This window comes from Harpegnathos saltator, unplaced genomic scaffold (assembly GCF_003227715.2).
Source record: "Harpegnathos saltator strain DR-91 unplaced genomic scaffold, Hsal_v8.6 scaffold148, whole genome shotgun sequence".
NCBI classification, from domain to species: domain Eukaryota; kingdom Metazoa; phylum Arthropoda; class Insecta; order Hymenoptera; family Formicidae; genus Harpegnathos; species Harpegnathos saltator.
The window spans coordinates 5,823-17,131 of record NW_020229926.1 but is presented as its reverse complement, the minus strand read 5'-3'; the positions used below and the strand labels follow the sequence as shown (position 1 = coordinate 17,131).

The window sequence follows — 11,309 nt, the reverse complement described above, 5'->3', positions numbered from 1 at the left end:
ATCATGGACAACACTCGCGCTTACGTCTATTGAATGTCGTAAGACTTATCGTCCCTCCAATAAGTGAATATTAAAAGTAAATTGTACTACGTAAGATTTTAATTGGCACGCGACGTAAGCGTTCGCGAGCGGCGAAGGCGGTGTAGTCCGAGAGTATAATGGTATTGTGAAAAAAATTCCGAGTTAAAGTATTTATTTATCACTGTCATCGTACAGCCCTTTCATAATATCCACGAGTCAGTCATCGCGCGCCTTTTTTTTCATCATTTATAATTTGTATTATAAAGCTATACACATTTAATTCAGTTTTGATAATCTACTTACATACTTAAGATCGAAGTGTTTATGTTGTTGTTTGTAGTAGTTACCTCTAGTAGGGTTAGTCGTTTACTTAATGAGAAATGCGTCACTGAAAATCGATTCGACGGAGGTATGAAATTGGAGCAGTATCTCTCTTGGCCAAGCACGTGTTATAAATGCAAAAGACGTAATAAGATCTGTGTTAGTCTGTTAGCACTCGAATATACCTATATGACTAGTTTTCTGTGTGTGTCAACAGATTTTTCTTAAAAATATAAAGTATTTACAAGGATTTCAGCTAATTTTATCGAGATTTAATAACCTTGGTTTAATCACATCAATAATACCCAAGTATAGTAGGGCCGTGGCTTCATCCGAGTTACCACCAAAGATCTATTTGAGCCGGTATTAAATCGCGATCTGGTCTATGTGTAACTAAGAATAAAACAAAAAAGAAAGAACAACATGGTAAACGAACGAGTACGCCGCTGTCACCTTCTCTCTTCCTCTCGGCGAACGCCGCTCACATTCGCTCGACACACTTTTACACTTTAGACTTTACGACACGCTGAGTATTTTGGCGAGAGAGACGACAAGAGCGCGATGAAACATCGAAACTCGTCCGAAATAATATTCAAGCTCCCATACGGTACTTTCTTTAATATTAATCGATCCAATCGATAATTGTACAAAAGAGTAATTTTGTACGCATGATCAAGTATTGATTCCAGTCGATTTTTGTACATGCATAAAATAAATGTCACGATGAACGCCGTCGTCGTTCTGAAAAACGCAGACTATGAAATTCCGAACGGGTTTTTTTAATTTTCCAAACTTCGTAATTCTCTACGAGACCGTTACAAGGGACGTGGTGAGCTTTCTCTTTCTTTTATTCTTTCTCTCCCTCTCTCTCTCTCTCTCTCTCTCTCTCTTTCTCTCTCTCTCTCTCTCCTCTCTCATAATTGCATCCCAATGAGTAAATTACAACAGTTAAATATCAAATCGTACACACAGCTGCGTGTGAAGATACGAATCGATAACCAGCGGACTTCTAACTGCCCTCTTAATCGTACAATCACAAGTATTTGGTCTTTTTTACATTAGATTCGTACATTTTCTTTAATTTATTCGCATACCTATATAATGTAAAAAAATTCTAAAATACAGAGAACCGATATAATTTGACAACAGAACCGTTGACTTCGACAGACTGAAACGAAAGTAAAGACGCTAAGCGATTCCTAACTTCTTGTTTTTCTTGCAGTCAGTTTAGAGGTGTAGCCACGGCACCCTCCCATCTTTACTTCCATTCTCCTTCTCCTTCTCCCACCCCCCCATCTTTCCCCCTTCTGTTCACTTAAATATAAAAATACATAGCCAGTCTATACATAAAGCGTGCAAAGTGGCACAGTGAACTGAGTTATCAGACGTCCTGGATGGTTAACTGCCGCTTTCGGTGATCGTCGGCGGCTCTGTGTCGTCGTGAAGCTTATTCGTTTTGTTACTTGACACGGATATACCTGAGGTTTTTGGCAGCAGGTTAGTTGCACTATCACTATTGGACACTGCGGCGGCGTTGCACACGGAATTGTCGAAGTGTTGCAAGCATGGAAATTCCGGACCAGGCAGCAATAGAGTAGTTTGAGTAGGAAGATTGGTTAACGATACCATTCCCGGTGTTACCATTTGCTTGTTGAAGTATCTCCTCAATGCCTCTTCGATTAAATTGGCTATTTTATCACGATCGTTCTGCAATAGGATCATGTGTAAAATGTATGTTCCAAAAATAAGCACTCTGCAAGATCTCTCTCTCTCTCTCTCTCTCTCTCTCTCTTTCCTTCTCTCTCTATCTCTCTTTCTGCCGCATATTCAATCAACGATTAACGCGATATCGGGGGCTTCTTGCATTTTCAATGAAACAGAAAGTACTTGATCAACAAGAGCCGATACAAGTCGAAGCTTGCGAATATAAACACAATAACACAGCTCGATTCATTGAGGTCAAGATTCAAAGTTGCGACTAAAATTGTCAAAACTAATGATGAAAAATAATGATTAAAATTATGAAAATTATTAAAAACATTTAGTTTCTATGATAACGCAATGTTGCCGCGATATTCACGGAAACAATAATGAGAATGAATTCCCGTTCTGTGTTGGTTCATTGGCCAGTTTTCTCTTCTCCTTGTCTCATAGGTCAGAGGTACATATTCGTGACTGATACAGGACACGAGGGAGAACATTTACCTCGTTAATAAAACCAAAATGTACAAGTTCCTGTGCGAGAAGCATCGAAGTATCCATTTGGCTCACAGGACATGTTAACTGTCTATTCATCTTGTCATCCATTCGTAACAATATTGTCATCTGCAAGACACACAGATATAAAAGAGTGCTTACTAGCTCGTTCGCAGGCCGTCTACTACTAATTAGAATGCTCTCGGCGTCCAGCCTAGCACTTACAAGTAATTCACTACTTTCTTCTCTAGGTTTAACATTACACATCATATTAACTACTCTTCGAGACTCCACGTCCACGGGCTCGGGCGTGACCGACTTAACCGATTCTGTCACCTCGGGCGATATCGCCCTCGATCGAACGGGCGGCGGTAATTTCGCCAGAAATGCAGTCAATGGATATATTCCGTATCTGACGAAGGTGAAATGGATTCTGGTCAAGCAAGTTATCAAGAAGAAACAGACGATCCCGACATGACTGAGATACTCACTTTACATCCTCAACAAATTTTTCTAACTTTTCCGTAACGGGGATATCACTTAACCGAATTTGCTGCGGGGGCATCCCTTGATATTTTATTTCGGCGACTACAGTGTCTGGTCCATATAGCCTTTGCAACACTTCGTCTGTGATTGTTTCCGAAATGTTGGCTACAGAAAATCGACATCAACGCGTGAGAGTCAATATGAACAAGATCGTCGTAGCTAGCATTCTTGGAATGTGTGGCCCTTATTAATTACTGTCTCTTAGCCTAATCATAAAGCAATAGATAATTCGGAGGTATCGTATGGAGGGAGAACGCTCCTCGACTTACTGGCTGAATTGACCAAGGCGTGCGCTGCGAGCAGCTTAAGAGAGTGTACTTCGAATAGAACGGGATGGAACAGCAACTCTCTCGCACTCGGTCTACTAAGCGGGTCCACCTGAAGACATTTACGAATAAAATCTTTTTGTTGAACATCGTCTAAAGATTCTATTGTCTTCCGGATGTTCTCTTCGGTAACGATTGTACCCGTATCACCGTTTCCCTGAATTTCCAGCGCGGCCATTTCCAGAGCGCACATCCCGAATGAATAAATGTCTATGGCTGGTGTGACGGAATCTTGAAAAAGACAATGAGCGGCGACGTTAATCGACGTACAATCGGGGTGCGCGCACGACACCACCGCCGAGACACGTATACTCACTTCCATATTCTGGGGCCACAAAATGCATATTCTTCATGTTCGCCCTACAGGTCTTGACGTGATGATGAATCGCATCTGGCGCCACTGTAATTAGAAGGAGATTATTGCCGTTTTCACAAGACACTCCGTCCCAAGCAAAGCGTCAACATAAAAATGACATATTAATGTGAAAGTATTCGACGATGTGTTAGAAAAATTTTGGTTGTGGGGCAGCCACCAGACAGGATTCTGCATGTGGGTAAAAACGGGCGTCAGTCAAAGCACGAGGCTCGTATAGTTTCCGGTAATTGTTCTATCTATCGGATACCTCGGTTACTCCTTTTAAAAGCCGTATCCACTTGCGTGTTATATGTCTGCTGGCTACTCGAGATGAATGAATAAACCTCTCTCTAGAAAAATTGTGTTCTGGCTGAAAATTTAATCCTAAGAGTAACTTGAGCCCTCATACAGTTAATAATTCTCGCATGTACAAATGTGAAAGTATTTCTGAAAAGAGAAACATGTGTTCTTTTTTCTTTTCCTTTCTTTTTTCTTTTTCTTTTTTTTTTTTGAAAACACAAACACACAAACAAAAAGTGAGCTGTTATTTCGTTTAAACAAATAATTTACTCGCATATGTTTTAATCGTGATTACAGTGATTCTGCTAACAAGAGCCACTTTCATTAAATCAAAACAAGTATGCGGGGAGCGGAGCCCTTTGAGAGGAAAACCTTTGAGGAACCCTTCTTGATCGGGGATTTGAAAGGGTATGAGAGAAAAAAAAAAGAAGAGAGAAAAATATTGAAGTACAATGAAAATGCGTGCGCTAGGTGATTGTGAGGAGGACAAAGAGACACACATCGCGAGCGCTTTGCCCTCCTTAGTTAAAATACAATTAATAATCAGAAGAATAAGTAGTGCGACATAGTGGCACTATATAACGTAACTAAAACAAATTTCAATTATTCCGCACAATTCTCTCCGTTTAATGAAACTACTTAAAATTAGTATAGAAATTGTTTACCTCTCTATGCCTAATTTACTTAGCTGGCAATAGTTGACGACACACAATCTGCCAAATGTTTTTTTCTTGAAATTCACCACCTTTGACAATTACACCAATTGAAGGACACCGACGTTGGTGGATTCTATCCTCCGGACGGGTACGAAAGTACGATTCGTACTTCCTCTCTCTTCACGGAGGCTTTGCTGTGTTTTTTTCATTATCTAGATTATGCCTATTTGCTACAATTAAAAATGAGGACTCAAGTTACTCCTAATATGAAAAGGCAGTTTAAACACAATCTTTCTAATGGACTCATGTTACTAATGTTACAATAGAATTATAGGCAAACGTGTTATAATCTAGATAGACGAAAAGAGAGCAACAATATGTATGCACATGTGTAATTCTAAGCACCATTTGTAAATTCGAATTTAACAATTCGATAAAACCACACTCATTCCCGTGTAGTCATGATCAATTCTCTATTCGTAACACACACACACACGATTTATACATTTCTATAGTCTATATATGTATATAGCGGATGATATTTATGCTAAAAATAACGGAAATTTTGCTATGTACAAATTAGATTAGTAAACATCACGTTTGATGCGTTCCTGTTGAATATATATTAGCAAACATGGTTTCGCAGTATTCGTTTGGGTATAAAGACAGAGAGAAGTAACGCTATGTCTCTTACAGTTGTGTATCTGTGATAATTTTCTCGTGAGACACGACGGAGTCAAATATAATCATTTATATAAAGAAACAAAACAAATATTTTCATCATGTGTGATCACGTGTGCCTGTGTCACTTCAGGGATGCATCTATTCTGACACGCAGTAATATCACACAGTAATAATGACAAATCATGTTATTCGCCACGTTGCTTATTCGGTCAACAGGCTGAGTCATATAAATCGTATTTACTTCAGCTGAGTAACGAGTAACTAGAAAACACATAATACAATTCCGGAAATACCTACTTCGCCTTGTACTTCATACATATAAGCGGAACGAATACCAGTAAGAATATAGTTATTTCTTTTCTCTGCATTTCTCAGACAATTAGAGATCGCACGGCATAATATTTGCTTTTCTCCCATGAGAGATTACGACAAAACAAAGATATAAGCTTCTGACAACCCTGTGAACGAGAAGATGGGGGATACCTAGCATAGTCTCTCGTCTTGCTATATATACAACAATTACTTTCATACAGGAAATGACAATTCTGTCGTGCGACAGTCTGCATTTTTTTGCAGTATTACCAGGCACAAATTCAGATATCAGAGATGGATACACGCTCTATCTGAGTTTGTTTTCAATACAAAATGATACTCCCGTATGCATTCTGTATTTGATATTAGCAGAAAAAGTTCATTCTACTACTTTTTTTTCTTTCTCTTACAAGAGTACTTACCTGAACCAATTTTTACAAGTCCGTTATGTTGAATAAATATAGTGTCACAGGTAAGATTCCCGTGGATAATGGGAGGTGAACAGGAATGCAGATAACTGAAACATTGCGACATGTGTAAGCAAACGCATGAAAGATTGATCCTTTGAAAAATGCGCTCTTATCTGTTGATATTATAGATATCAACGTCACAAACTATATTATTTGTATTACCTGAGTGCAGAAAGTATTTGCGTACACCACCGTTTCCACGCTTGTAGAGGCAACTTTTTTACATTGCGCTTTGTTCGCTTTAGGAACTGTTTCAGGGATCCGGACGACATATACTCCGTTATAAATATAACCTGGAGAGTAACGGAATAGGAAAAATGAATTTCAGCAGTATTCTCACGTAGAAAATTACAATTTTCGTTACAACCATGATAGGATGATTAATTAATTCACTTACTCGGGGCTTGTCATTGTGAGTATCTGTCCAATACCTATGAAATTTAACAATGTTAGGATGCTCCAGCTGCGTAAGGTTTTCAAACACGAGCTGTATCTTTTCCTCCTGGGCTTTGAAATTTTTTCTTTCCGAGAATTGCACCTCATTCCATACCACCTCAACTCCTTCCTCCGTATCCATTGCCAGATAAGCACAATCGATTCCCGGAACATCGCTTTGTTCCACCTGAAAGCAAAGACTAGTCTCGTATCTTTGTTTCATGGTCCGATGTATTTGCAACTAAGATCAACGACTTGTCTATTTCCTTTAGGTCAGAAAAAAAGAAATTAAAGTTTTCTTCTTATAAGAATTGTTGATATAATAGCGTTACTTTTTGAACGAGTACTTGACTTTCTCGGATATTGGTTTCACATCCTTCTCTACTGTAAGTGTAGATATAGATAAAATATAGATAAACTATGTAAAGGCTATATGAGTCATTGGATATACATTTATATCTGTATTTAAGAAAGTATCAGGTCGTTATCCAGGTTAATGGAATCCACAGGTATTATAGGAATATTTAGATTTTCCAGACCTGTTACTCGCATACTTGGGCATACCAACCCAGAGTTCTGTTGCTTGTAACAGCCTCTGGGTGAATTATTTCAAGACAACCAACTATATATTTCTCTATATATAGCACATGAATTACATTACTGTAATCGTCCAACTTTGTTTCCTAGCTCAACGTGTTTACGAAAGTCGTGTAAACGACTCGTATAGAGTTTCTTTAGAAAAAGCTGCAAGGTTTTGTCACTGAAAGAACTCCTTCTATGACTTGGTTGCGATATATCAGTTACAATAGTGCCGTTTAATGCCATTTAGTGAAGTCAGTTGTAGTCGATGTTGAAGTCAGATACCTGAGCAAACTATAAATCTGTTATGGTCTATGGCCGTTACTCAAGCGTCTGATTGTTTTGAATATTGTTTTGAAGTTTCTGGCTATTGCAAATGCAGAGACATGTAAAACCCTTAGGACTGAATTTGTTGGATGCAATGTAAAGTTTTATATATATATATAAACATACAATAACATGTGTATATGTACATCCAAGTAGACAGATACTGAATCGAATTCAAGGCTATTAACCGGATATTTGACTATTCCGAGTACTATGTAAATATACTCGTGTATTATAAATGCGTATTGTAAGCTGTGACGAAAGCTCTGGGCGGGTACTTCCAACACAATCTGCTAGTCTCTCTATATATAGCATAATGGATTGTATTACTGTAATCGTCCATTTTAAACGTACTTAAAGTGACGTTGAAACGATTTCATGCCTATTTACTATTACATGGATGTGACCTTGCCAGGAATCCTGGGAGGGGGAGCGATTCTGAGGAGAGGGTTCGCCACTGAAGGTATTTACGGCAATAATGTATCCAGCCTGAGCTTAATAGAATAATGCGTTTGCGAATTATTACTATCTTTATCTCTCTAAAAACTCTGCGCTCTCTTTTTCTCTCCTTCTCTCTCTCCCTCTCTCTAACTTAATCTATATTTAGAAAGATACCTATAAATACTATACAGCAGAAAATAAATTATAAATGACCACTGCGAGGATTAGTTTGAAAAAATAAGCCAACTCAAAACACAAGTATGACCAAATACAAAAATTATTTCGTCTTTTGTTTCCTAATGTACATACTTCCATTTCAGTGACTTCGTTTTCAGCTCCTCTTGTCGATCCAAAGTTAGTACCTTCAGCTATCGTGGATTTAGAACCTACATATACCTGAAATTGATATATTCTCTATGATTAACGCAAAATATGTAGATACACAGATATGCGACATGTCTATAATGCGACATATCTGTAAATGCGTAAATGCACGTATAACGCAATCTATAATCCTATTTTGCGTGAAGCAATATATATACATATATATATATATATACACACACACACACACACATATATATATACATACATATGTATAAATGTGTGTATACATCTCAAAAGATGTTGGAAAGCATCAGCGTGTGGTAAGTAAACATGACCAAAATAATTTGATTGATCTGAACATTTGATAACAAGACGTCAGTGATCTAATTTTAGAATAAAATATGAAAGGACCCCTAATATTGGTGAGATGTTTGTGCCAACAATTTGGTACAGGCTAAGACACAGATGAAGCGTGCTAAATAACAAGGGAGAGACTACAAGAGAAACAATATTCTAAAGATATTTTGCGTCGCGCAGAAGCAAATCTCTTAATGATCTAGAAGTTTTTTACAACAGAACCATCTGTGTACATATGTCCACCTGTATAAATGCAACCCGAAATACATTGTCCTGATATTTATTATACTACAATATTGAGACAAAAGCTTATTAAGCAAATTTACGTCAATGGTACTATCTCAAAAGATATCTATAAATAGCAACAAGAGGTATAAAATAGGGGTCTAAATAGAAGCTGTAGTATGAGTAGTTGTATGTTTACAAACTTTATGTCTTACAAATTATAGTCTCTTGTATAGTGCTATATTGTAGTATATTATGAAAACATTGATCTTTAAGACCTACCGAGACAGTTAATATATCGCAATATATATATATTTTTATCATCATTTATGAGTTGCATACGAACTTATTAAAATATTTATTCAGAAATATCAGCAACAATCTGATACCGTATGGAACAATCTGAACACATAATTCTAGCAATATCAAGAATCTAAAATGCACATAAGCCTTAATGATTCAAGCACTTAAGACCAATCCAAGATCTGTATATCTAAGGAAGCCCATAATCTATGTTTAACAATGATAAATATGTCGAGACTGTAGAAGCTAAAATCTTCATAATAGTTTCCACTATCTTACTGGCACAATTAATTGTACTGAAAATGGTAATGATAAGAAGCAACACTTAAGAATACCAAAGGCACCCAAGTTAGATTAGAGAGATCGTTTCATGTTTCGGGGATAATATCACAATATCCTTGGGACTTTTAGCATATTCCTGAAAACTACAAGCTGTACATACGATACAAGCAGCTGGTATGATACAAGTCGCAACATAGCCATGCAAGATTATAGTACATCTATCAGCTGAGGAATCATCAGCTGGGTGAGTAGGATGCGTACCTCTTCCCTACGCTTTAGCCACCGCCCGCATGGGCTCTCTTCCAGGATCTCGCTCTCATCCTCGGAATCTTCACCACTTTCCCGCGGTGACTTGTGCTCTGGGTCCGTGCTGGAGCGGCTCCCGGGCATCACACACGCTTGCGATTAGTTAGAGCGGCAGCGGCGAACAGCAGGCCAAACTCATCGGTGGCGACGACGTAGTGTCTCTCACTCTCGCATCGGGCTGTTGACGCGATAACGACCGGCGACGAGTAGTGAACTTGGGACGAGCGTGCACGCGGACGTAGAGTGAAAAACAGCAGCAGCAGTAACGGTAGCGGTAGAGCAGTAGCAACAGCAGGAGCGACCAGTTGGCGTCGACCACGGCAGCGGTGGCGGCGATGACGACGACGACGGTGATAGCGGCAACGAGAACGTCACAGTCGACAAACACTGAACCTCGGCTTGAGCGAAGCAATGTATAGATACGCGACGGTCCTGGGGCCAAACTGCACTCACTCGCAGTGACACATGCAGGTACACACACAGCACGGACCGCTCGTCGTCCCCCCGTCCTCCCGTCTGGCTGAGACCCGGAGCGGCGATATTTCTGATCTTACGCGGTGGACGGGCGCGTATCGGCGCTGCACGGCTTCGCTCAGGGACGCGCTGCGGTGCCGGACATCGCGCTAGCCGCACGCCTATCGCACTGTCAAAATAAAACCTCTCTATTACCAGCGAGACTGCCCCGATGTGACACACACTCTGGCATTCATTTTCGCTGTGTCTTCGGTCACGTTCGCCCAGTATGGCGATCGCCGTGTTGCGTTCGCGCCGCACCCCTTTTGCCGCTACTGTGGCACCATCTAGCGACCAGCGACCGGCGACACGTTGATAACGGTACACCGGTGTATGTGATTGGAGCATCAACCTGGACTACTAGTCCGTCTGTCCAGCCTTTTATCTTTCGGTAACAAATAGTGATAAGTAGATACTTTAGCATTTACTAGGCGTAGGGCCACTAGGATCTTTCGACCCCTCCCCGTGCGTCATCTTCATATATTCACGCATCATGACTGTTGATTATTTGAGGAAACTGCACAATATTCCGAATGTTACTTCTCTTTTTAAGTGTGACTTTACGAAACCTGTGTGCTGCAGGTGCTACTATGAGATATTTAATATAATATTTGAGATATTTCAGGTGATTTTCTGTATATTTTATTTTTAATCAAGCTATCTGCTTGTTGATTTAACTGACGGATATAGCTAATAGAGTTTAATTCAAATTTAATTTAAATTTCAATTCGATTTTTATTGGAAATTTTGATTCGAATTTAGGAACCAAGTTTAAATCAGCCAATTTCGACAAAAAGAAAACTATTTTTGAAACAAGTTACAAATTATTATCATCTTTAAGATCTTTAAGTTTTTTCTTTATTGTCATCTTTAAGATGACAATAATTTGTAACTTGCAATTTCTGCAAATTTTAATTAAACTAATTGATAGTTAACTTAACTGTCAGTTTCTTCAAATCAATCAACAATCATAATGCGTGAATATGATGACATTGTCAGCAATTTATTATCCGATGTAATAAAAATA

At 38.9% G+C, this 11,309-nt stretch overlaps 1 protein-coding gene across 1 annotated transcript; it reads right to left on the bottom strand.

Annotated features, from left to right (window-relative positions):
- Positions 1 to 176: 176 nt before the first annotated feature.
- On the bottom strand, positions 177 to 9,853 carry Madm (MLF1-adaptor molecule). Its single transcript, XM_011144937.3, has 11 exons — positions 9,725 to 9,853; positions 8,279 to 8,365; positions 6,585 to 6,809; positions 6,350 to 6,480; positions 6,140 to 6,234; positions 3,727 to 3,810; positions 3,354 to 3,641; positions 3,030 to 3,189; positions 2,764 to 2,950; positions 2,548 to 2,667; positions 177 to 2,049 (listed from the first exon to the last, which is right to left on the bottom strand). The coding sequence occupies exons 1-11, from the start codon at positions 9,851 to 9,853 to the stop codon at positions 1,741 to 1,743; spliced, it is 1,815 nt and encodes a 604-aa protein (XP_011143239.1). The 3' UTR covers positions 177 to 1,740.
- Between the last annotated feature and the right edge of the window lie 1,456 nt (positions 9,854 to 11,309).

Bases quoted from the DNA above. Each gene is read 5' to 3' on its own strand.
- Madm (XM_011144937.3), bottom strand. From the start codon at position 9,853: ATGCCCGGGAGCCGCTCCAGCACGGACCCAGAGCACAAGTCACCGCGG. The intron at 8,366-9,724 runs GTACGCATCCTA...TATCAATTTCAG, and splicing joins GGCTAAAGCGTAGGGAAGAG to GTATATGTAGGTTCTAAATC. The intron at 2,050-2,547 runs GTAAATGTTCTC...ATCCTATTGCAG, and splicing joins ATTTTGGTTTTATTAACGAG to AACGATCGTGATAAAATAGC.